This window comes from Bidens hawaiensis, unplaced genomic scaffold (genome assembly GCF_021521415.1).
Source record: "Bidens hawaiensis isolate Kalapana, Puna unplaced genomic scaffold, B.hawaiensis_p1.1 tig00016505_1, whole genome shotgun sequence".
Classification (NCBI taxonomy): Eukaryota; Viridiplantae; Streptophyta; class Magnoliopsida; order Asterales; family Asteraceae; genus Bidens; species Bidens hawaiensis.
In genome coordinates this window covers 129625-155228 of record NW_027492516.1, presented here as the reverse complement: position 1 = coordinate 155228, position 25604 = coordinate 129625, and the positions used below count along the sequence as shown (strand labels likewise).

The window sequence follows — 25604 nt, the reverse complement described above, 5'->3', positions numbered from 1 at the left end:
AAGAAAAGAAATACTACGTAATAGACGAACCTATTCCTGATGAACCTAGCATTGACGATGCCGAAAACTATAACAATTGGGTAAAGCACAAAGAGGATTCGGTGCAAGTTTCTTGCCTCATGTTGGGAACTATGATTCTCGAAATTCAAAAGGATTTTGAACTTCATGGGGCATACAATATGATTACTCAACTTAAGGAAATGTTCCTTACACAAGCTAGGGTGGAGCGCTTCGAAACGGTTCGAGCGCTTCATGCATGTCGTATGGAAGAAACCCACTCCGTTTCCTCCTATGTGCTTAAGATGAAAAGCCACATTGATCGTCTCGAGCGCCTTAATTGTCGCGTCTCAAACGAGTTAGCCACGGATTTGATCCTAAATGGGCTAACCAAGAAATTTGAGACTTTTGTTATGAATTATAACATGTATGGGTGGGACAAGAGCATTGGTGAGCTTCATGCAATGCTCAAGACGCCCGAGACGGGAATGGGTAAAAAGGTTTTACCCGTTCTCACGATCAATGAGGGAGGCAATAGGAAGAGGCATCACCCGGAACCTAAGGCAAAGGTTGCCAAAGGTAAGGGACAAGTCATGGCTAAGTTCAAGGGAAAGGCGAAAGCGGGACCACCCAAACCGAAGGAAAAGAAGCCAAAGGTTTGCGCAGAGGATCCTTGTTTTGGATGTGGGGAGATAGGGCATTGGATGAGGAATTGTCCAACCTATCTCAAAGAGTTGAAAGCTAAGAGGGATGCGGGGCAAACCTTGGGTACAACTTTCATGATTCATGTTGTTCTTAATATTATTTCCTCTAACACATGGGTATTGGATACCGGATGTGGAACTCATATTTGCAATTTGTTGCAGGGGTTTAAAGGAAATGAAGGATTCAAGAAGGGAGATATTAGTCTCTTCATGGGCAACGGAGCAAAGGTTGTTGTCGAAGCCCGAGGGAACTACATTTTGAAGCTTCCAAATGGTTTGGAAGTTATTTTAAATAATGTTTTGTATGCTCCTAGTTTGACTAGGAATATTATCTCCGTTTCCTTGTTAAGACAATATGGTTATGATTTTAAGTTTATGGATGATTGTATTTATGTTTTCATGAGTGATGTATTTTATTTTAAAGCAATGCCATCTAATGGCATTTATGAATTGGTTCATAATAACACATCTTATGATAACATGTTATACCAATCAAGCACCAAAAGGCTCAAAATGGATTTGAGTAAAACTTATCTTTGGCATTATCGCCTAAGTCATATAAACAAAGATCGCATACATACACTTCAAAAGAATGGTCTTTTGGAATCAAGTGAAGGTGATTCATTTGATAAATGCGAGTCTTGTATGTTAGGAAAGATGACCGAGGACCCCTTTAGTGGAACAAACCAAAGGGCAAAAGACTTATTAGGTATCATACATTCAGATGTATGTGGTCCTTTTAAGGCAATGACAAGGAATGGTGAAAGATACTTCATTACCTTTATTGACGACTATAGTCGTTATGGGTATGTGTATTTGTTAAGATACAAAGATGAAGCTTTTGAAATGTTCAAAATCTTCCAAAATGAAGTACAACATCAACTCGATAAAACCATCAAAGTACTTCGTTCGGATAGAGGAGGAGAATACCCAAGTGATGCTTTCAAAGATCATCTTAGAAGTTGTGGGATCATCTCACAACTTACTCCACCCGAAACACCACAACATAATGGTGTGTCCGAGAGAAGAAATCGAACTCTATTGGATATGGTTCGATCTATGATGGCTAGAAGCACATTGCCTCTATCATTTTGGGGTTTCGCTTTGCTCTCCGCGGCCCGTATTCTAAATATGGCCCCAACAAAGAAAGTGGACAAACACCTTTTGAAATATGGAATGGAAGGGCTCCGTCATTATCATATTTAAAGGTATGGGGTTGTGAGGCTTATGTCAAGAACAACACCCAAAACAAACTTGAAAGTCGATTCACTAAGTATATTTTTGTAGGATATCCCAAAGATTCTATGGGATATTATTTCTACAACCCAACCGAGCAAAAAGTGTTCATTGCTCGAAAGGCCGAGTTCTTGGAAACTAAGTTCCTTATGGAAGGTACTAGTAGAACGGTGGAACTCGAGGAGGAACGAGAACCACAAGCCAATACACGTTTGGTTGACACTAGCAATCAACAAGAGGTTGTTGAGAATGATCAAATGGTTGATCAAAATACACAAAATGTTCGCAAATCCGGTAGAATTAGTCATCCACCCGAAAGATATGGATTTTTCATGGATGGATGCTATGTGGTAGATTCAGATGAACCCACCACATACCGTGATGCAATGTCACAATCCGATTGTGACAAATGGCTTGAAGCCATGAACGTAGAGATGCAATCCATGCATGACAACCAAGTATGGGATTTGGTTATACCACCTCTTAATTCCAAACCAGTTGAAAGTAAGTGGGTTTTCAAGAAGAAAACCGATATGCATGGAAACTTGGATACTTATAAAGCAAGACTTGTTGCAAAGGGTTTCACCCAAACTCAAGGGATTGACTTTGATGAAACTTTTTCTCCCGTAGCAATGCTAAAGTCGATTAGGATATTGTTTGTCATAGCCGCATATTATGACTATGAGATTTGGCAAATGGATGTCAAAACCGCTTTTCTAAATGGGCATCTTGAGGAAGATGTCTATATGGTTCATCCCGAAGGTTTTGTCGATCCACAGCATCCTAACAAAGTATGCAAGTTAAAGAAATCAATCTATGGATTGAAACAAGCATCTAGAAGTTGGAATCACCGTTTTGATGAAGAAGTTAAGAAATTTGGATTCATCAAAAATGGTGATGAAGCTTGTGTGTATAAGAAAGCTAGTGGGAGCATCATTACCTTCTTAGTATTGTATGTTGATGACATACTACTATTTGGGAGTGACATTCCAACCATGGAAGATGTAAAAGCATGGCTTGGAAGTTGTTTTTTCATCAAAGATCTTGGTGAAGCCGCCTATACTTTGGGAATAAAGATCTATAGGGATAGATCAAGGCGGTTGATAGGTTTAAACCAAAGTGCATACATTGACAAAATCTTGAAAAGGTTCAAGATGGAGAACTTTAAGAGAGGTTTGGTACCTATTCAAAGAGGAACGATATTGAGTGCGTCTCAATGTCCAAGCTCAAAAGAAGAGCAAGATAAAATGAATGGGATCCCATACGCATCGGCTATTGGATCCATTATGTATGCAATGGTATGCACTAGACCGGATGTGTCATGCGCTTTAAGCGTGACAAGTAGATTCCAACATAATCCGAGAAGTAGCCATTGGATGGCGGTTAAAAGTATATTGAAATACCTTAGAAGGACTAAGGACATGTTTTTAATATACGGTTCGGGTGAGGAGGAAATCGTTGTAAAAGGTTACACGGATGCGAGTTTCCAAACCGATCGAGATGATTCTCGATCACAATCGGGATATGTTTTCATTATGAATGGTGGGGCAGTCTCTTGGAAGAGCTCGAAACAAGATGTGGTAGCTTTGTCCACCACAGAATCGGAATACGTCGCCGCCTCATTGGCAGCTCAAGAAGCTGCGTGGATTAGGAAATTCATTGCCGACCTAGGGGTGGTCCGTACCATTCAGGACCCTCTATAAATCTTTTGTGACAACGAGGGTGCGATTTCTCAAATCAAGGAACCTCGTGCTCATCAAAAGACGAGGCACATTGAGCGGAGGTTCAACTACATAAGGGATGAAGTTGAGAAAAGAAAGATATGTATTCGCAAAGTTCACACCGATCAAAACATTTCGGATCCACTCACGAAGCTCCTTGAAAGGCCAAAGCATGAAGGTCACACTTGTGCCTTAGGACTTCGATATTCTAGTGATTGGATATGATCTAATTTTGTATTTGGATATCGGAACAATTGTTATTTTCACTCATTCATATGATTATGGTTTATCATTATGACATTTTGAGTTATGTTCCATTTTAGCATGTTTAAATCCGTGAATAAGTTACTTATTCTAAATGTCCGTAGTCGCTCATATTTGTGGGAACAAATATGAAGGTAAGACTATTATGAACTTGGATTGGTAGATATTCATAAGGTATGAATATAGAGCAAAAGGTTGCTGCCAAGGTTTATAGATATTTATGGGATATAAATATTGGACTGGCCCGCTCTCAAATGTTACTACTTGGAATCTTTGTTATTGATCATAAGTAAATTTGAGTAAAAGGCGAATATCATAGTATCCTCCGACCTGAGATACATATTGGGTCTTGATATTCACCAACTATTATACTTTGACTTAGTTCTTCGCTGCTCTGAAACATGACAGTACATAAGTCTAAGATCAGGTATAGTACAAGGTGATTGTGAGAGACGTATGTAGTCAAGAGGGGATTTGTCTCTCTTATTCGTTGAGAGTAAGATGTCTAAGGCCTGCTAAGTTAAATCAACAGAGAATGATCACTCTGTGTCTCTGGATTTGACATGACATCCGTGGCAAAAGGATAAATGATAGATTCACCTAAATCATTTCAAGGGACTTGAAGGGGATGATGTTATTGAATGGCACTTCGTCATGCGTATTAGGGGTAGTAAACCGTAGTTAGGCGGTATTTGCTACTTGCATCAATCTTCTATGTATCTTGTGCAAGTGAGAGATTGTTGGACTCGGTCTGCCCAAGACACATATTATTATTGATGTGGCTAGTACGTTATGATCCAAGTCGGGTCATACCCAATAACAAGCTAGACAAACACCAATAATATTTGTTTATATATGATATGATCATAACTAACAAATATTAACACTTGAGTTATTTGGAAAGGGGTTTCTAAATACGTTGTACTTGTGAAATAAATAAATCATATGGATGATTTATACTTTGAGAGAGAGAGTATTCCATAGTGTTATTTAAGATAGTCAAATAACAATATGTGAATAATGGTTACCAAGCATGTTACCTATATTGTGTTATATTTATTTTGGGAAATAACACAATGTGAGTTTTATGATATAAAACTTATTTAAAGAAAAAAAAATATATAATTTGAAATGGGTGAGAGGGTGGCCGCCCCCCCTACTCTCTTACACTTTTTATTTTATATTATTATGTTTTCTTTAGTGGAGACATGAATTGGATGTGAGTGGGTGCCATGGGTGGTGCTTCCATTAACTCCTTAACTCTCTTTCATTCATTCTTACAATTTTTTTGCAAGTAACAAAACATTCCTCTCTTCCTTTTCTCTCCCATTTTCGGCCACAAGGAAGAACATCAAGGAGGAGTTGGTTTTTCAAGTGAATCCTAGCTAAACAAAGGTGTATTGTCGGAAGCTTGGGGTATGCTAGCTTGAGGAGCTTCCATATTCAAGTTCTTGCCTTCCAATCACTCTTTCTTCACCCGGTTTTGGTTTACTTGAAAGGTAGTTTAACATGCATGAACTTATAGTGACATGCATGTGTTTGATGGTATGTATTTCGTATATGGATCCGGGTTTGGGTTTTGCATGTATAAAATTGGTTTTATACACTATAAACTAACAAGATTTAAAACATTTATTCGCTACGTTTTTGGTAAAAGTAAGGTTTTATCACTTTGATAATCTTGTTAAAACCCAACAGAACCGTAATAGGGATCATCCACAATACATTTGTATATGAGTAAACTTATCTCAGTGTACCAACGGAGATTGGTTGGTGTTCACTTTGGCACCGACCATAAATCCATTCCTAAGTGTATGTATTGTCTCCACTCTATGCACCCTCTGATATATAAAAAGATTTAAATAGTGACTTTTGTCTTTCATTCATTCTTACAATTTTTTTGCAAGTAACAAAACATTCATCTCTTCCTTTTCTCTCCCATTTTCGGCCACAAGGAAGAACATCAAGGAGGAGTTGGTTTTTCAAGTGAATCCTAGCTAAACAAAGGTGTATTGTCGGAAGCTTGGGGTATGTTAGCTTGAGGAGCTTCCATATTCAAGTTCTTGCCTTCCAATCACTCTTTCTTCACCCGGTTTTGGTTTACTTGAAAGGTAGTTTAACATGCATGAACTTATAGTGACATGCATGTGTTTGATGGTATGTATTTCGTATATGGATCCGGGTTTGGGTTTTGCATGTATAAAATTGGTTTTATACACTATAAACTAACAAGATTTAAAACATTTATCCGCTACGTTTTTGGTAAAAGTAAGGTTTTATCACTTTGATAATCTTGTTAAAACCCAACAGAACCTTAATAGGGATCATCCAGAATACATTTGTATATGAGTAAACTTATCTCAGTGTACCAACGAAGATTGGTTGGTGTTCACTTTGGCACCGACCATAAATCCATTCCTAAGTGTATGTATTGTCTCCACTCTATGCACCCTCTGATATATAAAAAGATTTAAATAGTGACTTTTGTCTCTAATAGGACATCAGTTAAGTATGAAGTAATTGTACAAAATCTATCTATATATTAAAGCAACACAATTTTTTCACTTGGTATTCAATTAGACCCTTCACATAGGCTCTAAGTGTACAAGTTTTCATTTTTACAATTTTCCTTCATGAATGCTAAAATGAAAAATATGTTGTTAGTGAGAATTTAACTCAATACCTTACTTTTAAAATGTTTATAGCTTACCAACTCAACTAGGATCAATTGATGTTTGTCTTCTTTTTCTCTTAATTGGTATAAATTCACAACCTACCATTTTATTACTTTTAAAATGCAAATTACAAATTATTCTTACTAATCTATGTATTTTAATAAATTATTTATATCTTATGAATCCATAAGATATGTTAATATGTATATTATTAAATTTAACTTTTTTATTTTACTTTTTTAACAACCCGTGTATCACACGGGCTCTATCCTAGTTGTTTAACAAAGTTAAAGTTAAAAGTATAATTGTAAAATTTATATTTAAAATAAATATTATTGGATAAATATATTTTAAAAACAATATATGTTAATCATCAGCATTTATGATGATCGTGTATTAGTTAGAAGGACCTTGATTTATGGTATTGGAAATCCTTGCTTGTTTTGACTCCATCATGATTAGGGCTGTTAAAAACCAGATATCTAAAGTTTCGGATATCCGAACTTCGGATATTCGGTCCTTTCGGATAGTAGATTTTACTATCCGAATCCGAATCCGAAATTTCGGATATCCAAAGTTCGGATATCCAAAACTTCGGATATCCGATCGGATAGTAAATCAGATATCCGAAAATCCAAAAAAAAAACTATTTTAATAATAAACCTTACACTATCTCAAGAATCCAAGTTTTTCAATCCAACAAACTAAACAAAAATTGTTCAAAATACAAACAAACAAGCAAATACCACACATTCCATTGTTCAAAACAATCAATCTTCTTAATACACATCTTAAAAATTAAAAAAGAACAGAAATGAGGGTTGTGGTGACGATTGACGAAATGATGAGTGTTATGGTCCAGTGACGACTGACGAGGGCTATGGTGACGACGGTGAGACGAGGTGGTGAGTGATGAAGGACTGATGGTGAGACGATGGGGGAGGCGGAGCTGCTGCCTGTTGGTTCGTCCGGTCAAGATCTAGTGGAATTAAAAGAAAAAAGAGAACATATATGAGAACAGAGGTTGGGAGTGGCGTGGAATTGAAAAAAGAAAGGATAAGAATTAGGTTTTAGTAATAATAATTTGATATATAAAATTAAATTAAAAATATAAAACTTAATATCAGATAGTTCGGATATCCGAACTATCCGAAATATCTCAGAAATGCTATCCGAATCTGAATCCGAATTTTCGGATATCCGGGATTCGGATATCCGAAATTTCGGATAACCGGGATTCGGATATTTCGGATTCGAATTTTTTTGAACACCCCTAATCATGATATATGTAACCCACAATATCTTTTACTAATATTAAAATTAAAAAATCAAATATTTATATGCTTCAAACCTTTAGAGGGTTTATGAAATGTATTGGATAAACGCACACCTTGTATTAGTTAAAAGTCGTATTATTTCCATCTTTTTAACATTTACTTTCCTCCTTTAAATAAAACTCATGAACACATTTAATCATTTTATTATGTTATCATTGTTCCCCTAACAATATAATCTTTTCCATCAAAGGAGGAATTTGAACTTTTAATTTAGGGGGTGAAAATATCTATATCTGTACTCTCTAATAAAAAATTACAAGTTTTGCCACTTATTACTCTCACATTAAACCTCACAATTTTTAACAAATTTATAATAGTAAAATAACATTTACCATTCTTAATATTTATGCTTCAAAATTTGTTAATTTAATATTCACTTCCTATTTTTTTTCAAATATTTGATATTTATAATAATCTTTTACTTTAAAACTGTTTTAAAGACTATTGTACAACGACTTTGTATTAATAGTGCTTAATATGTTTATTATTTTTTGTATATCGATTATTTATTAAATATTGTATTTTCAAAAACTACCCGTGTAATAGACGAGTCTCAAACTAGTATATGATAACCCACAATATCTTTTATTAATATTAAAATTAAAAAATCAAATATTATGCTTCAAACCTTTAGAGGGTTTATGAAATGTATTGGATAAACGCACACCTTGTATCAGTTAAAAGTCATATCATTTTCATCTTTTTAACCTTTACTTTCCTCCTTTAAATAAAACTCATGAACACCTTTAATCGTTTTATTATGTTATCATTGTTCCCCTAACAATATAATCTTTTCTATCTAAGAAGGAATTTGAACTCTTAATCTAGGGAGTGAAAATATTAAAAATTATTATTAAGTTTTTACACATAAAAAAACCGATTTTTTTTTCCTAAAATATACCATAAATAAAAAATAATAATAATCAGTTCGTGTGGTTGGTTTGGTTTTTTGCTATGGTTGATCAGAGGTAGAGACAAAGTCTCTTAAACACCCAAAAGTTATAAGTTCGAGTCCTACGGAATATATGAGATTTGCCTTACAAAATATATATAAAAAAATAGTTGGTTTGATTTAGGCTATAAAAAATCATATATATTATTACTTTTGGACCCAAAAATATTAATGGAAATATACGAGCTGTATTTACGTTATATATATTGGCTACGCATATTTACTTTATATATATAGGCTACACAGAGAAGTTCTAAGTTCAAAAATTGGGGGCGGAATAGTCAGTAACAAATTACAAAAGTACAAAATAGTCGGTATTTAAATACAACATGTGCAAGATGTAAATGCATACACTCAACCACTTCATTAAATGATTGCCACAACTCTCCGTAAAGAACTCTGTAAACATACACGCACTAAAATTTCATTTTTGTATGACAAAATTAAGTGTATGAAATTTAAAAAACGAAAAAAAAACATATATACACTAAAATCGCTAGAGCAAATGAGAAATATATTGGCATAAATAGAGGGATAGTCCGATTCTAGCAATATACAAATTGAAGCTATACACTATTTTTTCTTTATTTTGAAAAATGTTTTTTATTTTTCTCATATTGAAATACGTATCTGACAATTTCAAAATATAAAGTCGACACTAAGAGCATAAAATATAAATGTATCAAGCCTAGCTTCATCTTGACTGCACGCTCATAGTCAAGCCCTATATATAAAGCCCGATCTCGGCTTATAAGCAATATATTAAGCTCCTTTATTATTCATTATCTATATTTATTTTTAATAGGAGTTTAATATTCATTATCTAATTTCATAAATTTAATTATAACAAATATCTTAAAAAACTAGAGACATCCATCATTTTCCTTGACTAAAAACCAAAAAAAAGTCTTTATTCTAGAAATTTGTAGTCTGATTATTTTGTATTTTAGCACTAAAATACGAATTGACTCTATCGCGTCAGTAATACGTGTAAATCATTCATTATCCAATCCCAACCAAACCCACACACCTTAAATACCAATACCATATATTTGACCACATCATTCATCCGAGTTTCTTCACTTCTTCTCTCATTCATCAAACAAAACAAAAACAAACAACAAAACATGTTGGCAGTGTTCGACAACACCGTAGCCAAGATCCCTGATGGCCTTCAAACCCCACAACAAGAACCATCAATCAATGCTCTCAAAGATGCTGGTCTAGCTCGACACTTTGCTTCAATCCATCCGTCTGCAGTTACCATTAATCTCGGACAGTCTGGTCTTATCTCCTACTCTGTTGATAAGCAAAACCCTCTGTTACCTAGGTAATGTTTTGTAGATCTGCTTGGGAATATTGTTTTATTATTACTTTAAAGATTTTTTTTGAAGCTGTGGATTGGTATGAATTAGGTTCTTTTTTGGGAATATGATTCGAATATGATGTTTTACTTTGATTTTAAGATTTGAAGATGGGATTGCTAAAACCCCTAATTTTTGTAATTTGGTACTAGTTATGATCATGATCTATAAATAGGTAGTATTTATTTTTTAATCATATCTAAACGCTAAAGCTAAGTATCTAACAAGTAACAAATGGACAAATAAATGTTTGTTGTTCAACTTAGACCCAAAAATTTTTATATGGTTACCAACCTGTCTATTTTGTCAACTTTCATGTACTGTTTGTATTTTGTGAAATGCACTTAAAAGGCCAATTTGAGTTGGGACTACATTTGTTATTCGGGTCAAATATGAGTGTAATGAAATGCGCGGGTTGGTTTTGGGTTCAAATCCTGCAAAGTTTTAGACTTTTGAAAACTGTTCGGTTTTGAGTTTTTCTATTTTACTGTTTGGGCTTGAAAATTTTGAGCTGGAAACAAAATTTGGCCCAAAATAATGAATATGGACCAAAATGTTGATTACTATACATTTGTGTCAAAATATATGGGTAAAAACAATTTATAAAATTCTTACAGATTACTTAAAATTCATAATTAAAACCTAAAATCCATAAATTCGGTTCGGTTTTTACAGTTCTAGTTACATTCAAAACCAAACCGAAAGATCAGATTTTACAAAAAACATAATACTAAACTGTCTGTTTTTGTTTGGGTTCGGTTATTTTGGTTCGTTTTTTATGAATAGAAATATAAGTAAAAGTTATAACTGTGTGAATTAGCGTTTATTGGACTAATGCATAACTTTTTGGTAGATTGTTTGCTGTTGTGGACGACATATTCTGCTTATTTCAAGGTCACGTAGAAAATGTGGCACCGTTAAAACAACAATACGGTTTAAACAAGACCGCAAACGAGGTGACAATTGTCATCGAGGCTTACAGAACTTTAAGGGACCGCGGTCCTTACCCTGCGGACCAAGTCATGAGAGACCTTCAAGGAAAATTTGCTTTTATTCTCTATGACAGCACTACAAAGTCCACTTTCATAGCCGCTGTATGTAATTAATTTAACTTTAGTTATTTTTACTTTGTTTAAATAATATTAATTTGCTTGTTCTTGCAACACAGGATGCTGATGGCAGTGTGCCTTTCTTTTGGGGGGCTGATTCAGAGGGGCATTTGGTGCTCTCTGATGATGTGGACACTGTTAAGAAGGGATGTGGGAAATCCTTTGCACCCTTTCCAAAAGGTTTGACTTTTCTATTATTATTATTATTATTATTATTATTAACATTTTATTCGGTCTAATCAACCCAACTTGACCAGTTAATAAGTTGACTTTTTTGGGTGTAAAATTGGTAACGGGAAGTAGTAGTTTGGGTCAATGGATAATGGGTTGGCTTGGGTTGGTTTTGGGCTCCAAACGAACTAAAAACTGAAAACTCGGTTTTTGAAACATGTTCGGTTTTGGTTTTTCTCAGTTTGTGGTTTGGGTACGGTTTTGGTTTTACCATTTGGGCTTTTGAATATTTGGTTCAAATATTCATTAAAATAATAAATTTGGGTCTAATATTTGTTAATTAATGATTAAGTGGTTATTATATATTTGGGCTAAAATATTTGGGATACACTGCATTGTTCAAATGACTTTTAACCTGCTCAACCCACTTTGCATGTTAGAAACTTACATAACTTACATTGACCTGTTGGTACATAAATGGGTCAAAATTGCCACATGCTCTACTGTTTGACCATATATGATATGAAGTGTGAAGTTAAATCAGTATAATACTAGTAGTGATAATAACAATAATAATACAGGATGTTTTTTCACATCATCTGGTGGGTTAAGGAGCTTTGAGCATCCGTTGAATGAACTGAAGGCGGTGCCTAGGGTGGACAGTTCAGGAGAGATGTGTGGTGCAAATTTTAAAGTGGATTCTGGTTCAAAGAAAGAGTCTGGAATGCCAAGAGTCGGGAGTGCTGCTAACTGGTCCCAACATTACTGAGAGCGGGTTGTGTTTTAACTTTTTTTTTCTTATTATTATGGTGATAGATAAAGGGAGATGAACCCTGTGTTTGTTTATTTTCTTTGTTAAGGTGTGCTAAAAAGAATGATATGCTGTTGGTGTTAGCATAGTTAACACCAGGTAATAAACCAACTTTCACAAATTATGTCACATGGTTTTACTCTCGTAATCCATAACTGTTAGCTAACTAACTAATTATTCGGACCTCAATATTCTAGTAATAGACTTATAAAACTACTGCATAGAGGTAAAAACATTTGATGCTTCAAAGGCAACAGCAACAGTTTGTAACCGAGAGTTAAATAAATTTAAAGGTGGCGAGTCAACTCAGGCTGAACTCAGCCAACTGTAACTGAGAGTTAAATATGATTATAAGTTTATAACACTATACTGTCTTAGCAATTATAAATGACTTGTAACCCACTCAACTCATTTGACCCTGGTGTTATCTTGTACAATTAACTCATTTAACACGTTAAAAATAATCATAACCTAAATTGACCAGCTTGTATATAAACCAGTAGATATCAACACGTTTTATCGTGAGAAAACAAACCTTCACAACTAAGATAGTAATGTGTAGGCAACTGGAAATGAAATATAAACATAAACATAAACACGTTTAAGGATTTAGCATGTACCAATGCAGCAACTTCAGTCTTTTGCATCTGCGATTCCTCCTGGTGTTATCTGAAATATGTGTTCTTTGTCAAGAAAACAAACACTTTTTCCCAAAGTTTCTTTAACCATCTTTTAAACAAATGATAAGATTGTAAAATAGATCACAAAAATTAAAAATTAGTAACGTCATTATAAGGATATAGCTTCAGATTCTGGTAGATTTGGTGCATCAAAAATCTTGCAGACACGCTGTTCACCTTTACCCTTTCTAAACATTAATCTCACAGTGGCTGCGTGAGCAAGAACATGACCGCCTGCTGGTTTCTTTGGATCTGATATGAACACCCCGCCACCTGGATCAGCTATCACTGCAACAAACAGTTAACAAATTCACCATTTAAGATCTTCACAATTAAATACTTAAATGTTAGAACATAATGTTTTCCGTTTCCATGTGTATTAGTGAATTGAACCTTGATTTGTCATATACACTGCTACATTGAATTCTTCAGCAATCTTGGTCAAACGAGAGAGCATTTGAGCCAGCTTTTGCTGTAAATGATTATGTATGAATGATGTCATTTTTGAACATGAATATAACAAAATTAAAAAATCATCAATACCTGCCGATCAGCAAGTTCTCCTCGTCCAGTGAAGTCCACACGGAACAAAGCAATGACAGAATCAACAATCTGGGAAATATACAAATAATTTGATTAAATTGGTAAATCATAAAATAATGTGATTAAATTGAAGCACAAACCAGTAGTCTAAAAGGTTCTTCAGACATCTTTGCAGCCAACCCAAGGAGGAGATTGTATTGGTGCTCGTATGTGTATGCGCGTGCATATATTATCTAATGATGCGATTGGTTAACATACAAACATGCAATATAATATATTTATTATTAAGAATAAGATTCATTACATTATCGAGCACAGCTCCAGCATCCATGCCAAACCTTTCAGCAATGGGTACAATACGATCGGGCCGGCTGAACATGTTTTATTAAGGAATGACTAACAGACAGAACATTTACACATGTTAAAACAAACTTTAAGGATACAAGGTTCCTTCTGTATCTATATAAGCAACCTTCCCATTTCCTCCTTTCATGCTAGTAGGAAGCTGCATGAATAAAGCAGGATTTAGCCGACATTAGTCAACAATGAAGTCACATCAATCGCTGTGATCACAACATAACTAGCTTGAATATAAGAATTGGTACCTGTGTTGTAACACAGAGAGTGTGAGCTAGCTGTGTCTTTCCAGACCTGTTTAGTAACATTCATGAGATTATAAAATATGGATTACATAAATTAACATATAATCCAGCATATGGCATGTTTATTGTCACCTAAACTCGCCAAAAGCTTCTGTAATCTGCAGAGTTTCAATGCCACCTAACCAAATTCACAAACAATCAGTTAAAGAAATCCAACTTAGTTAAGACATAAAATACATTAGAATTCAAGTTTTCACCTCCTAGAAGTTCATCAAGTGCTTGACTTCCAGTAGTGATCCGGACAACAGCCTTTCTCTGTTTAACCAGTTAAAATCAGATTTATAGTTAAGTTAATACAAATCATTTGAAGCAATATGCAACTGGTAGTTAAACTAATAAGCATCTTACTCTGAGCAAAGCATCACTTCCAGTAATATAGCCAAAGTTCTGACTCAGCAAACAGAGCAAAACAAAACACTTATACACTATAGAATAATATTCGATAAACCATAATTCTTAATTAATCAACAGACTACAAGTACTAACCACTATCTTTTCAGCAGCTTCACAAATCTTATCAACTTTAGCCTCAGATAAACCTTTTATGCCAGTCAAATTCTGTAGTATATAATAAGTAACTTTAGCCAGATGTCACCAAACAATCAAAAAACATGAAGTGTCTAATCACCTTCTTTGTGTGCATCATCAGGCCATTACATGTGTAAATTCCTGCATCTTGCAGCTTCTTCACATCTCCAGCATTTATTCCATGAGAAGTAACTGAATTAACACAAACAAAATACTAATTCACACACCACTAACCACACCGATCCTAATTATCATTGAATCAAATCATCTAGGTCACCGATTTTAGTTAAACTGAGACGAGCAAACTGAAGTCCTTCAGCTCGATTCCGTAAATTTCAACATAATTATAATGATTTCGATACTTCAATGTAGAGCAATAATACATAAACAGAATACTAATTCACACTAGGCACCGAACATTCAACGGCCTAATTCTAGATCCTAATCAATCATTAATGAATCAAATCATCTAGGTTACCGATTCTAGTCAAATTCAGCAAGCGAATTGAAGTACTACAAGCTCGATTCCGTAAATTAGAACATATTTACAACGATTCCGATATTTCAATAGAGCAGTTAACATCGTAATTAGTATAACGCGTTACTTCAGCTATCAAACAGCAAAAATGCATAAGCAGTATACTAATTCACACTACACACCGAACATTCAACGGCCTAATTCTAGATCCTAATCAATCATTAATGAATCAAATCATATAGGCCACTGATTCTAGTCACATTGAGCCAGCAAATCGAAGTACTACAAGCTCGATTCCGTAAATTATAACATATTTACAACGATTTCGATCTTCTGATAGCACAATTTACGTCGTAATTAGGTTAACGTATTGCTTCAGGTAACGAACATATGAATTACGGTTAGAATTATAGCGTTAAATCTCGTAAAACGAAGAGAAATTGAGATAATCTGTAGGTGTATAGTTACGCTTATCAATAGCTTCGAACAGGTCTTCATCTTCGTCGATATCATCACGTTCCACGAGCTGCAAGTGCTCTTCGGATCTGAAAAAACGAAGATGAACAGTTACGATGCATTAACGTGTTTCCAGATTTAATCATTTGTATAGACTTACTTGAAAGATTGCATGATTCGAATTGAGAGGCTAACTGCGGACTGAGAGAGAATAGTAGCAATTCAACAATATTAATAACTAACTCTTCTCACTCAAACTCCTTATACGTTCATGCACTCGTCATGCTAATTCCTCTTTGCTGACGTGGCAGGGACCACGTAATTTTTTTCAGTCTGTTGGGTCATGGGTGGGTGAATGGGTCGGGTCGGGTCGGGTCGGGTCGGGTCGGGTCACAGCTGCTGGTTCTATGACTCTCGTAGAGTATTGGGCTGGACCATGTCAATATCCCATTTTATGAGACTTTGAGGGGCCGAGTGGCCGGCATGTTCTATTGTGCGAGTATCTAAAACATTTCGAGGCTGTATTTACAAAGTATTAGTAGGGGATGTTTGGGATTGTTTATTTTAAGTAATTTATGACTTATTAACTTTGAAAAGTTAAAACGTGTTTGGTATTGTGTGTTATTGTGAAGGAATAAGTTAGTAAATTACAAATTTGTAACTTATTAACTTATAGAAAAAGTTATAAGAATGTAAAATAAGGAATCCCAAACACCCTGTAGTATCCATTAAGTTTAAAGGAGTAAGTTCTTAATTTGGTGTACCAATGCATCTACGCAACATGGATACATGAAAAAGGGGGTAATTTTGGCTATTGTTGGTAACTTCAATGCATCCGCAAGTAGAGTAATTTTGGCTATTGAAGAAGTAGGTCCCAGCAGAGCCCAGTTGGACCCGCAAGACTCACCTTGAAGAGGGACGTCTGCGCAACGACCAACTGCTTCCGCAGGACCCACCATGCTCAGAGACCTTACGCGCAGTACGCCAGCTGTACCCGCAGGGAAAGCCTCCCAATGGTGAAGTACCCCGCTTGTTCCCGCAGTTGCAGATACAAGCCATCAGGGAAGGCTACCCGCACTAATAGCAAGGCTACACGCACAAGGCACTAACTTGCTACTTCAGTAGTCACCTGAAGGAATGAGCAAGGCGGGAATACTCCCGCCCAAATGAGCCAGTCCGTATGCTTCTGGAAGATCTTTTGTACTATACCTGCCAAGGTATGGGCAAAACAGACGATCTGACCAAAACAGCCCATGAACCAATCACAGAGTGACAGCTCACCGACAACAGTATGAGGAGGAGCACCCTCTAGTACTGTTTGTCACTATTAGCCGCTGCCTACTCACCAACCCTTACTATGGGACATGCGCAGCCTACAGTTGGTGGAACAGTGCATAGCCGGCAGTAAAGGAACAGTATACAGCCGACCTTGTCACTATCGGCCGCAGCCTATCCACCAACCAGCATGGCTTGTGCGTAGCCCACTGTTGGTAGAACAGGAATACTATTCAGCCGGCTGTACCTTCTAGGAAACCTACCTTCGGCTATAAATACTACAACACCTTGGATGGTAAGATCATCTGATATCTCATTATCTTATCTTCTCTAGCAATCTCTTAATATACACTTATATTCAGAGCAATCTAGTCTGATTCTCACGCCGGAGGGTGGTCACAAGGAGGAACCCCCCCTTCTCAGTGACGAGCTTACGGTGTCTGTTTTGCAGGTCACCTGAAGAACAACCTTCTTTGCTGGACCTCATCCTCGTGGGAAACATTACTTAACCCCCAGATTATCCGTAATCTGCCCAGGGTCGATTAGTGTTTCTTCATTGGCGCCATCCGTGCATAAAAGCTAGAACTAATTCTTAGTTTTTTCAAAATTTCTGAAGAAATGGTTAACGTTACTCCGGTCCCAAAGCCAGTAAGTGACCAAGAAACCCCGGTAACCACAACCCCAGCAACTGGGGGGAACACCGGCGGTTATACAAATTTTACGAACACTACCCCGGTTACCTAAGCCGGGACAAGTGCAGTAAACAATATCTCACTGGGGTTCACTGATACCCAGTTGGAGAAACGGACGAGGGTCCCTCGCCAAACACTCGATCAAGTTAAGGCGTGGGCCGAAGCACGTCAGAAAGAGTTCCAAGCTGAGTTGGATGAACGCTTGCGTTCACTTCAACAGGCTGACGAATTCGGCAGTACTCGCCAACATCTCAACATGAACAGTGAGTGCGAGTACTCGGACGAGGAGCGGGAAGAATCCGATACCGACGCAAACTCTCGCCATAAGGCAAAAGGGAAGCGTAAGGAAACGGACTTCCAACCGACAAGGAATTTTGGAGAAACCTTTAAACCAACGAACGCGGGGAGAAACCCACGTGACTTCTCCAAAACCTTTAGACCAACTGCTGCAAATGCAAGAAAGTCCAAGTTTGCAAGGGACATTGCGGAAGCAATCGCCCCGAGAAGTGCCAAACAAATGTCCAACATCGGCACTTATGATGGTCTATCCGAGCCAGACGACCACTTGAACAGATTCATTGCGGGGGCAACCGTCAGTAACTGAACAGAACCCACGTGGTGTTATATGTTCCAGATGACTCTGGTTGGAGCGGCCAGGGCATGGTTCGATCGTTTACCGGTCCACCACATCTATGACTGGGCGGACTTTCAGAACAAGTTCAGCCAACACTTCAGCCAACAAAGGAAATATACTGAAGAACAGTGGACGATCCTCAACTGCGTTAGAGAGGAGGATGAATCTTTACTAGACTTCATTACTCGCTTCAACTCCAAAAAGCTGAGTCTGGGCAACATAAGTGAAGATCTTGTTCGCGCCGCTTTCATCCAGGGCGCCGAATACCCAGAGCTTATCCGCACATTGACGGGTAAGGACGGCATGCCATCGACATGGGATGCCATCATGACGGCGGCCAAGCGCTTTGCCGAGACGGAGAAGCAACTGGGAAGGGATCTTCCCCAGAGTACACACCTCTACACGCAAAGGACTAGAGAAAACAATGATCGGATCGCCCGGCAGAACAAAAAGAGGAAGCTAGGTATTTGGCAGTCAAGGGTAAACTTTGACACCTCATCCAGCTCTCACCCTCTTGTTGGCGGAAGACATAACATACACCCTTCAAGCCGAAAACACCGGTGGACGCCACTCACCAAAAGCGTCACGGAGATATTTGCCACCGAAAAACTACCATGGCCAAAAGCTCCAATGATCCGGCAGCGACCTAATGCGGATCAAAGCAAATCCTGTGACTTCCACGGGACAAAAGGTCATAGTACGGAGGAGTGTACATCCTTGAAGGATATTGTTGAAACATTCGTCAAGGATGGAAGACTTGCACACCTTGTGGCATCAATCAAGAAGGGAGGAAGGAATGATAACCGGTACAGAGGCAACGGACGAAAGCCCGTTGACATCAGCATCAACATGGTTCATGGCAAGATCAGAGGAAGAAAAAGGCGAGCGACAGAACCATGCGCGTGGAAGGAAGCTGAGGCGCGCTTCCCGCGAGTGCCAGGAGGACCCAGCAAAGAAGGCCCTATCGTCATCAAAAGCTAGCTGGGGCACTACATCACTTCTCGCACTCTTGCTGACAACGGCGCCTCGTCAACAGTGATGTACAGGCAGTTCTTCGACAAGCTAGATGACGAAGACAAGGAACGCCTGGAAACGATCTACGCCTCGATGGAAGGGTTCGACGGCAGCACAAACACCCCCCTGGGTATCCTATCTTTCCCCGTCACTCTTACGGACGGGAATCACTCACGCACAGAAGACGTGGATTTTGTCGTGATGAGGAAACCACACCACACATACGACATTCTCTTCGGAAGAGACGGGATGGCAAGATTCAACGCCGTGGTATCTTCAGTCCACGGCATGATGGGATGGCCAACAGCTGAGGGTGTAGCGATGATCACCGGCATTCCCCAGAATTTGGTGAGCGATAACGGCACCAACTTTGCTGACAAGAAGCTACAAAAGTGGCTGGAAGAACTTCAAATCACCCACACTTTTACCTCAGTGGCGCACCCGCAAGGTAATGGTGAGGTAGAAAGAGCAAATAAGAGCATCGTTGAAGGCATAAAGAAAAGACTCTTGGAACACAAATCCAGCTGGGTGGACGAGCTTCCGCACGTCCTTTGGGCAAACAGAACACTGAAAAAGGCCAGTACGGGAGAAACCCCGTTCAGCCTCACTTATGGCACTGAAGCCATGGTCCCGGTCGAAATTGGTTTACCCTCACCAAGGGTCTTGATTCAGCCAGAAGACAATGATGCGGAAAGACGGTTAGACCTTATGCTAACCGAGGAACGCAGAGACTTAGCCGCAGTGCGTGAAGAGAACTACAAGCGACAAATGCAAAAGTACTACAACACGCGGGTAAAACTCTGCAACTTCAATGTAGGAGACTACATACTGCGTAACAACGAGGCTTCCAACCAACAACGCCCAGGAAAACTGGCCCCGGTCTGGGAAGGGCCATACATTATCAAAGAAGTTCTGGGAAAGGGCGCATACCGGCTCGAAAGGCTCGATGGCACTCCCATCCCAAGAACATGGAATGGAGCTCAATTACGCAAATGTTATATGTAGATCAATTCCAAACTTGTAAAGAAAAGGCCTAGAGCCACTTCTAATGGAAATGATTCTCCTTTTACAATGTGTTGATAGCCTTACCTTTATACTTATGAACTTCCCATACTGATGTGCCGGTATTCACCGTATAAATATTGGAAGAAGTAAGTCGTTACGTGTGGAAGGCGACAAAACCCGCATAAACACAACGGTAAAAATTTCAAAAGTTTAAGGAAAACCTCCACGCAGGTCAGATGTAAGTAAAGTTAAGCCATCCTATTAAGTGCAAGTGACGGTCTTACCCGCACAATCACGAACGAGGAGGCAAAACTTCAACATATTATCTACCACGTTTAAAGGTTAACTTATTCTAAACACTTAGAAAATTTCAAAAGAAAAGATGAGGAAAACTTCCACGTAGGTCAGATATAAGTAAAGTTAAGCCATCCTACTAAGTGTAAGTGACAGTCATACCCGCACAATCATGAAAGAGGAAGCGAAACATAAACTTATAATTTGCCACGTTAAAAAGTTAACTTATCTAAGTACTAAAGAAATTGCTAAGTTAAATCAAAACATGCGTAAAATAAACAAGGCAAGGAATTAACACAATCTTTATTCCATCAAAATTCAAATATTACAAAGATTGCTGGGTCATACCCGCATACAAAAGAAGCTGTACAAAAATAAAAATCTACTCTAATGGTGGAAAGGGATCTTCAGGATCAAGCTTCAGGACCACTTCCACTTGGACCCGCACCATCAGTAGAACGTGGCGGTTCAAGGAAAGCTTTAAGGATAGCTAACCCATCATCAGCAGCAGCGACTTCGTTCACCTTCTCCACCACCGGATGCGGGAAGGTGGCATACTGGTTCACTTCTTGGTCATAAACAGCTTCAGTATCCACATCATACAAAGGGAAGTTGGAAGGCGGGATGCCTTTCTCAACAAACCCTAGACCAAGCAGGAAGCCGGCCTTTTCCCCATCCTCATGAGAAGCGTTGAGGGCTGCGCTCATAGCATCGTCATAAGACGTTTCCGTGAAGACCCGATGCACAACCTACAAAAAGAAAAAAATACAAGTATCAAAACCTTTTATATTTATAAGAAAAGCGTAAAGACATTATGAAGTTAAGCTTACCTGAGACAACGCTTCTCGAAGAAGCCATTCCTTGGTAACCAGAGCTTCCTGGAGGGCAGCTTGAGCTTGGTTACGGGCGCGTTCGGCTTCACTTTTGTTGAGGTTGGCAAGCAACACTTCTTTAGCCGTAGCCTCTTCAACACCCTTTAGCTTCCGCTCAGTCTGATCAAGCACCCCCCTCTGGTCCATGATCTCTTGGAGCTTCTTCGCGTCTTCCATCGCCAAGGCATCATGAGCCTGTTGGAGCGCCTCTAGTTTGGCTTTAAGTTCCTCATTCTCGAGGCGTAGAGGCTCAGCAACAGCTTCAGCCTTGGTGGCCCTTTCAGTTGCGTTCCGAGCAGTTTCCTTAGCCAGCCGAAGCTGTTCGTTAACAGCTTGGGCAGCCTTGGAACGGGCCTCGAGACGGGCCTGAACTTCAACTTTAAGGGCCTTGAACGCCTTCTCCTTCTCCGCAGCAGCGGCAGAGAGCCTCCTATTCTCCTCCCGGACAGCCCGCGCCTGAGCTACTTCTTGGATACGAGCTGCTTTTAACTTGTCGTTTTCACGACAAAGCAGCTCGACGCGCGGCTGCATCCGGGTCAGGAGAACCCGAAGCTCATTGGTTAGCCTACCCTCCTGGTAGCTAGCCATGGCTTCCCCCAACGCACCACTGGGAGCTGCGTGACGAGCCCACTCCACGCACTCCACAGGTGTGCGAAGGGTTGTTCCTCGGCGGATGTTCCATCGTGGAACATACACTTCATTGGAATCCGACACTGCAAAAAACAAAAAGCAGTTAGGAAAAGATGATAAAAAAAAGAGGCCAAAAGAACCCTATGCACCTGTAGGGTCAACAACAGGCCGATAGCCGCCAAATCCATCACCTGAACCCAAGGGAAATCCGTCCAAGAGGTCAGGTAGATGGGAAGGAGGCAGAGGTTGGCGAGAAGCCCCATGCATACCTAAAGGATCGGCCTTCGTTGCCGATGACGGAGGAGGCATGGTGAAGGCCGCCGCGGTAGTAGAAACCAACGGATGTGAACTCACCGTAGGTGAACTCACAACCGTGGTCGCCGCTGCGGAGTCCGCAGAAAAAGTAACCGCCGGCTCAGTGAAAGATGCGGTAAATATGGCACTGACAGCCGGCGGTGATGTCATCACAGTTGGAACAGTTGGCTCAACTGGGTGAGCAACTGAACTAACTGAAACAGGCGCAGCCGCCTGAGTCGTCGCCTCAGGTAGGCTGACCAAGCCTACCGTCATGGATCCGGAGGTACTCCTCCCCGCTCCACCCTGGAATGCGGTAGCATCCATGCCTGCACAAGGAAGATAAGTATTAATGATGGAAAGCTATGAAGTTAAAAATAAAGGAAGTTTGTACTTACGGGTTTTCTTGAGCCTAAAAGTGCGGACAGGCGGGGACGAACCCGATGGAGCCGGCCTCTTTGCGCCGCTCACCGTCGTCATCCTGGGCTCTCCGGAGGTGACAGTCGTCGCAGCCTCCGGAGCAGTGGTCTTATCACCACCAGGGTTCCCCGCCACCTCCTCGCTCTCGGTCTCTGAATCAGACCGAGGCACCGGATCGGCAGTGGAGGCTACCTTCGCCTTCCCCTTCCCGCCGGCAGCCTTCTTCTTCCGCACCAACGGAGGACCATCTGCGGATTCCTCATCAGAACACAAGATTAGAGGAATTCCAGCAGAGGTTTCAGCATTGAGGGGTCGAGGGTTGAATAACGCCTTACCTGGCCGCCTGGCGCTCAGGATCTCGTGGCCTGGCGGGTAGACCTCCACGAACCGATCCGCCGTCTGATCAAGGATGGGCAACTCGTTCTCATCTAGAGCACGAGTACCCATCCGAGCGGGACTATCAGCCTCCCGCGGATACAGGAGCGACTGCAAGTCGTTCCCCTCTGAAATAAAAGAAAAACAGTTAGAAGACAAACCTATATAAACAAAGAAGACAGAGCATACCGTAAGGGACAGAGTTCAAACCGTATTCAAGGACGATCGGGATCTTTTGCGCCTCCGCATCCTTCCACACCCGGCTCATCCCGAGCATCACCATCCCGGACTCCGCAAAGCGGTAAACCGGAGATTGGACTCGGGATATCTTTGAGAACCATTCCGCCTCCTGGTAGTTGGAGGCGTGAAGGCTGGGGAGTGCTTGCCCATTCTTGAACTTCATGGCAAGGGGGATGGCGCGAGCGGAGATAAAAAAGAACTCCCGCTTCCATGAACGAAGACTGCGCTCGGTTGCGCAAATCTTCAAACCCTTGATCCGGGTTATCAGAGTATACCACCCCTGGATGCACCTCTAAGAGTAGAAGGTCATCAGGCGGTCGACGAAGGGCTCAACACCCAAAATCCGGCACACCCACTCGAAGTGGCGAATCTTCGTGATCGCCATCGGGTGCACCTCGGTCAGGTGTACACCGTGCCTCTCCAGGACACGGTACACAAACTTTGTCAAAGGGAACCTAAGATTCCCATAGACAAAGAATGCGGCATATACCCCGATCTTGCCTCTGGGGGCATCATACACCGTCTGATGAGGTTCAGGAAACTCAGGCTCGAGAGACTCGAGCATGAACTTCCTGACGATGTACTGATATAGATCGACAGGCAGAGCACACTGGCACTCGCCAGCAGTACTCTTGTCATCCTTGTCGGACGTGGATGACGGGTGTTCGGCGTACACCCCAGCCTCCTGGGCTGTAGCCTCAAGATCGTGAGCAGAAGACATCTTGCAGGTATGAAAAAGAGAACGATTTCAAGAGAATACTCGACTGAAAAGGTGAGTATTCGCCGGAAATCGTTTTGAAGATGAAGAGAAGAGTGAAAGTGTGGATTACAAAGGACCCTCTCCCCCTTTATATACTAATCTTAATTAATGCGATGAATTTAATGCGGAAGAGAGAGAAATCGCAGGTGCAATGAAACTATGACACGTGGCAAAAAACAAGCTGGCAACAGCTGTTGAAAGGACGCGTGCCAGTAATTTCGCGGCCACACGCCCGAAAATTCGCGCCCACGCGCCTGAAAAAGCGCCTGGAATGACCATATACTGTCACGTCGCCATAACTTCCTGCACGTCCTGACACTGTCAGAAGAAACCGTCGGACGACGTTTCAATAGTTTGGATTGTTCTTATCCTTTCACCAACTCTTCGAATTTCAAAATTTCAAAAAGATTCAAAAGCGGGAAAATACCCCTTACCTTGGCAACCAAGTAACTATAAGACAGGTGCGAGTAAAGTGTTAAGGCAAAACCCTTCACATACTTAGCACCCGCAGGGAATTGACGCCAGGAATACCTTGGAAGTAAAGTAACCGTAAGACGAGTGCGGGTACAGTGTCAAGGCAAAACCCTTCACATACTTAGCGCTCCGCAGGGAATTCAAACCAAGAAGGATCTTCTGGGCCATGCTTGCGGAAACGGGAATAACATCCCCGCATGGCGGGAACGTCGATAACTATATTGTTTGAAACTCCAAGATGGAATTGGTGGTTTTAACATAATTGATCACTATGTTGAAAACTACCAAAACCCCATGGAGAATCCACACAAGTGGGACTCAACGCTCCTGACTTGCGAGGAGGTCACAGATCTACCCGCTTCATACCCAAAGATCAAGCAGAAAAGTCGGGAATTTCTGCGTGACATTAGGAAAACCGCGGGAAGAATCCCCACGGAAAACCTTAAAACTAAAAACCCTTTTCAAAACCCCTTGCTAGTCCAAAAGTTCACCTCACTTATTAATAATTCATGAGAAGAACATTTGACTGGGGGACTTGAAGAGGTAGGTCCCAGCAGAGCCCAGTTGGACCCGCAAGACTCACCTTGAAGAGGGACGTCTGCGCAACGACCAACTGCTTCCGCAGGACCCACCATGCTCAGAGACCTTACGCGCAGTACGCCAGCTGTACCCGCAGGGAAAGCCTCCCAATGGTGAAGTACCCCGCTTGTTCCCGCAGTTGCGGATACAAGCCATCAGGGAAGGCTACCCGCACTAATAGCAAGGCTACACGCACAAGGCACTAACTTGCTACTTCAGTAGTCACCTGAAGGAATGAGCAAGGCGGGAATACTCCCGCCCAAATGAGCCAGTCCGTATGCTTCTGGAAGATCTTTTGTACTATACCTGCCAAGGTATGGGCAAAACAACGATCTGACCAAAACAGCCCATGAACCAA

At 40.1% G+C, this 25604-nt stretch overlaps 2 protein-coding genes across 2 annotated transcripts; one reads left to right on the top strand and one right to left on the bottom strand.

Moving 5' to 3' along the window:
- The first annotated feature begins 9989 nt into the window (after positions 1–9989).
- LOC143551651 (stem-specific protein TSJT1-like) lies at positions 9990–12489 on the top strand. Its single transcript, XM_077042042.1, has 4 exons — positions 9990–10216; positions 11104–11344; positions 11419–11539; positions 12112–12489. Exons 1-4 carry the CDS (start codon positions 10014–10016, stop codon positions 12297–12299), a joined length of 753 nt encoding a protein of 250 aa, XP_076898157.1. The 5' UTR covers positions 9990–10013; the 3' UTR covers positions 12300–12489.
- Positions 12490–12737: 248 nt separating this feature from the next.
- On the bottom strand, positions 12738–15862 carry LOC143551658 (meiotic recombination protein DMC1 homolog). Its single transcript, XM_077042051.1, has 14 exons — positions 15849–15862; positions 15701–15777; positions 14855–14946; positions 14713–14784; positions 14575–14613; positions 14424–14481; positions 14299–14344; positions 14170–14215; positions 14008–14069; positions 13869–13935; positions 13705–13797; positions 13565–13633; positions 13415–13493; positions 12738–13309 (listed from the first exon to the last, which is right to left on the bottom strand). The coding sequence occupies exons 1-14, from the start codon at positions 15860–15862 to the stop codon at positions 13131–13133; spliced, it is 993 nt and encodes a 330-aa protein (XP_076898166.1). The 3' UTR covers positions 12738–13130.
- Between the last annotated feature and the right edge of the window lie 9742 nt (positions 15863–25604).

Excerpts from the sequence above, each read along its gene's own strand:
- LOC143551651 (XM_077042042.1), top strand. The coding sequence starts at position 10,014 with ATGTTGGCAGTGTTCGACAACACCGTAGCCAAGATCCCTGATGGCCTT. Across the intron at positions 11,345-11,418 it reads AGTCCACTTTCATAGCCGCT|GATGCTGATGGCAGTGTGCC; the intron begins GTATGTAATTAA and ends CTTGCAACACAG. Across the intron at positions 11,540-12,111 it reads CTTTGCACCCTTTCCAAAAG|GATGTTTTTTCACATCATCT; the intron begins GTTTGACTTTTC and ends ATAATAATACAG.
- LOC143551658 (XM_077042051.1), bottom strand. Across the intron at positions 14,614-14,712 it reads AAGCTGCTGAAAAGATAGTG|AACTTTGGCTATATTACTGG; the intron begins GTTAGTACTTGT and ends TTGCTGAGTCAG. Across the intron at positions 14,070-14,169 it reads CTCTCTGTGTTACAACACAG|CTTCCTACTAGCATGAAAGG; the intron begins GTACCAATTCTT and ends TTATTCATGCAG.